Genomic DNA, 2,824 nt, shown 5'->3' on the forward strand with positions numbered 1-2,824 from the left:
AACTAAGCATGCAAAGAGCTTGAAACAATACTCCACTGATTTCAGTTGGGCCTAATTTGGCCTATGTGATATTTTCAGGGAGAGCACTGTTAACTATTTCACTGCTCATCAAAAATGTGAGGAAGAAGGAAAGTCAAATTATGCATGTGCCCAAATCTCTCTCCTAATGCCTTGCATAAAATGCCAACAGGAAAGGAGACACAGGTCTATAACAACACACAGAAGTGCCGGAAAGGGAGCAGCAAGTACAAGGCTGGATCCAGGGGGTGCAGTGGTGTGGAAACACCTCCTTTTGGATCCTATCTGAGGCAGCAGCAAGGATTTTTTAAGTCCACAGATCAGGTAACCATCCCAATAAGTTGGGCAGGTACACAGCTCTGCGTGTGCCTACCTGAGAGCAAGCATTGAAAGTGTAGCTGTGCAAAAACAGAAGCAGGGCTCCCGTGCTTTAACAGAATAACCTAATAGCTACAGCACTCAGCCAGGACAAAGGCACCCGACGCTCTAGTGCAGGCTTTATCCAGGTGGGTTTTGAAACGACTTTTCTCAGACTTCACAGCACACTATTCTGACCGTCATGTGAGCTGGACCAAGTTATATACTGTTGCTCAAAGGAGTTGGAGACCTAGCTTTCATTAAATGACTGGCAATAGCAACTCCAAATTCCCTAGTGGTTTGGCAAATTTACCCCGTGTGTTCCAAGCTTTGTCCCTTTACAAAGACATCTATGAAGAGCTTAGTCTTCAGAAGATGGTGAGACCTTGCTCATTGAAAACACACCTGCCACTCTTTTGTATGCTGCAGTCCTGTGAAATCTGAGGTCGCAGAGAGCTGGATTTCAAGTGTGAAGCTTCCCATAGGCAAATAGGAGCCTGCTGAGCTTTTGAAAATTACCTCGGTGCTGGACTCCCATCACAGCCTTCGGGAGGCAGGCACTTTGACTGCTTAGGTGTTTCTGAAAAGCCCTTTACTTTCTGTGCCCAAATGACAGCTACTCCACTGTGTAAGTGTTGGTTTTGGCACTTACAGCTTGCAGTGCCCTTCCATGTGCAGTGTGGATGAACAAGCAATCGCAGGTCCCCTGAACATGTGCACAGGCTAGGAAGGTACACAGCACCCTGTGCACATACCTTTCTGGACATGAGTCTAGAAACTGTAGCAGGAAGGCCCTCCCATGTCCAAACACAATAATGGAAGCACTCCCAGAGGAAACAAGTGAGCAACAGTATATTACTTGGGCAAGCTCACATGATTTGCTTTTATCTAGCAGTCTGTGCCCAACCAAGCTAACAGTCATGCCTTCAGCTTCAGGCTTAGAGGCGAATGCATTTCAAACACAGGCTGCTTGTTCATTGCCAGTGGATAATGTGGAAGGGTATCTTTCAGAGCTAGAGGTTGTGGGATTTGTTTCTCTGGGTGGTTGTACATCATAATACCATCCTATCTCCATGTGCAGGCAGAGATGGATCAGGACAACCTCACATCACCAGTGACTGAATTTCTCCTGCTTGGTCTCTCCCAGAGTCGCCAGACCCAACTCTTCCTCTTCATCCTTTTTCTGGCTGTCTATGCCACCACGTGGCTAGGGAACCTCATTATAATCAGCACGGTGATCTCTGATCCCCGTCTCCATACACCCATGTACTTTTTGTTGGCCAACCTCGGTGTAATCGATGTCAGCTTCTCCTCTGTCACGGTCCCAAAGCTGCTGGATCACCTCCTCCTGGAGGGCAAGACCATCTCCTTTAATGGATGCATGGCCCAGATGTTCTTCTTCCATTTGAGTGGTGGTGCTGAGGTTTTCTTCCTCATAGTCATGGCCTTTGACCGCTATTTGGCCATCTACAAGCCCTTGCACTACTTGACCATCATGAACTGGGATGTGTGTATTGGGCTGGTGGCTGGGGCCTGGCTAGGTGGTTTTGCCCACTCCTTCGTCCAGGTCGCCCTCATGATACGTCTTCCCTTCTGTGGGCCCAATGTGTTGGACAACTTCTTCTGTGATGTTCCCCAGGTCCTCAAGCTGGCCTGCACTGATACTTCTGTTGAGGAATGGCTGATGCTATCCAATGGTGGCCTGGTGGCCACCGTATGCTTTGGTGTGCTGCTGCTGTCCTATACTGTCATCTTGGCAATGCTGAGGACGAGTGTGAGTGAGGGCCGCCAAAAGGCCTACAACACTTGCTTGGCCCAGATCACTGTGGTCTGCCTCATATTTGGACCCTGCATCTTCATCTATGCCCGGCCCTTCCAGAACTTCGCAGCAGACAAAGCAGTCGCTATCCTCTACATAGTTATTACCCCTATGCTGAACCCCATGATCTACACTCTGAGGAACACCGAGATGAAAGGTGCCATCAAGAGGGTGTCCAGCAGAGTCCTGATGTCATGGAGAGGACTGAGCATGTAAACAAAGGAAGGAGTGGGAAGAAGAGCCATCCTGCTTGGGTATCTTTTGTGGAGGTCAATGGAAATGGTTTGATTCAGGCGTGGCTGATGTATTCATACTGGTGGGCTGGTGGAGATCCCAGAGGGCTGGGAGAGGTGGGAGTTTGCAGTCACCCGGCAGCGGGGTCGGGGATTTGCAGCTGGCTGGAAGCAGGGGCACTTCCTGGCTGGGTTCAACAGCCACACCTGGTTTGATTTGAAGTCAATGGACATTATTTGTCCAAGGCAATGGGAGTCCCTCTTTTAATTCCACTGTCTAAAGAGAGTAATACTGTGGATAAGGTGTCACCCTATCATCTACCACACCTACTTCACGTTGGCCTCAAGCTCCCTGTATGGCCAGAAGCCAGGGGCAGATACAGTGGGGATGCAGTGA

General features: G+C 49.2%; 1 protein-coding gene across 1 annotated transcript; it reads left to right on the forward strand.

The window, feature by feature from the left end:
- Positions 1-1,462: 1,462 nt before the first annotated feature.
- On the forward strand, positions 1,463-2,410 carry LOC149861823 (olfactory receptor 4D1-like). The gene has a single exon (XM_090051620.1). It carries the CDS (start codon positions 1,463-1,465, stop codon positions 2,408-2,410), a length of 948 nt encoding a protein of 315 aa, XP_089907746.1.
- The last annotated feature ends 414 nt before the right edge of the window (positions 2,411-2,824 follow it).

The sequence above is a fragment of the Crocodylus siamensis genome, chromosome 6 (genome assembly GCF_052110815.1).
Source record: "Crocodylus siamensis isolate JL-2025a chromosome 6, ASM5211081v1, whole genome shotgun sequence".
Taxonomy (NCBI): Eukaryota; Metazoa; Chordata; order Crocodylia; family Crocodylidae; genus Crocodylus; species Crocodylus siamensis.

Coding starts and splice junctions, on each gene's coding strand:
- LOC149861823 (XM_090051620.1), top strand. CDS start 1,463: ATGGATCAGGACAACCTCACATCACCAGTGACTGAATTTCTCCTGCTT.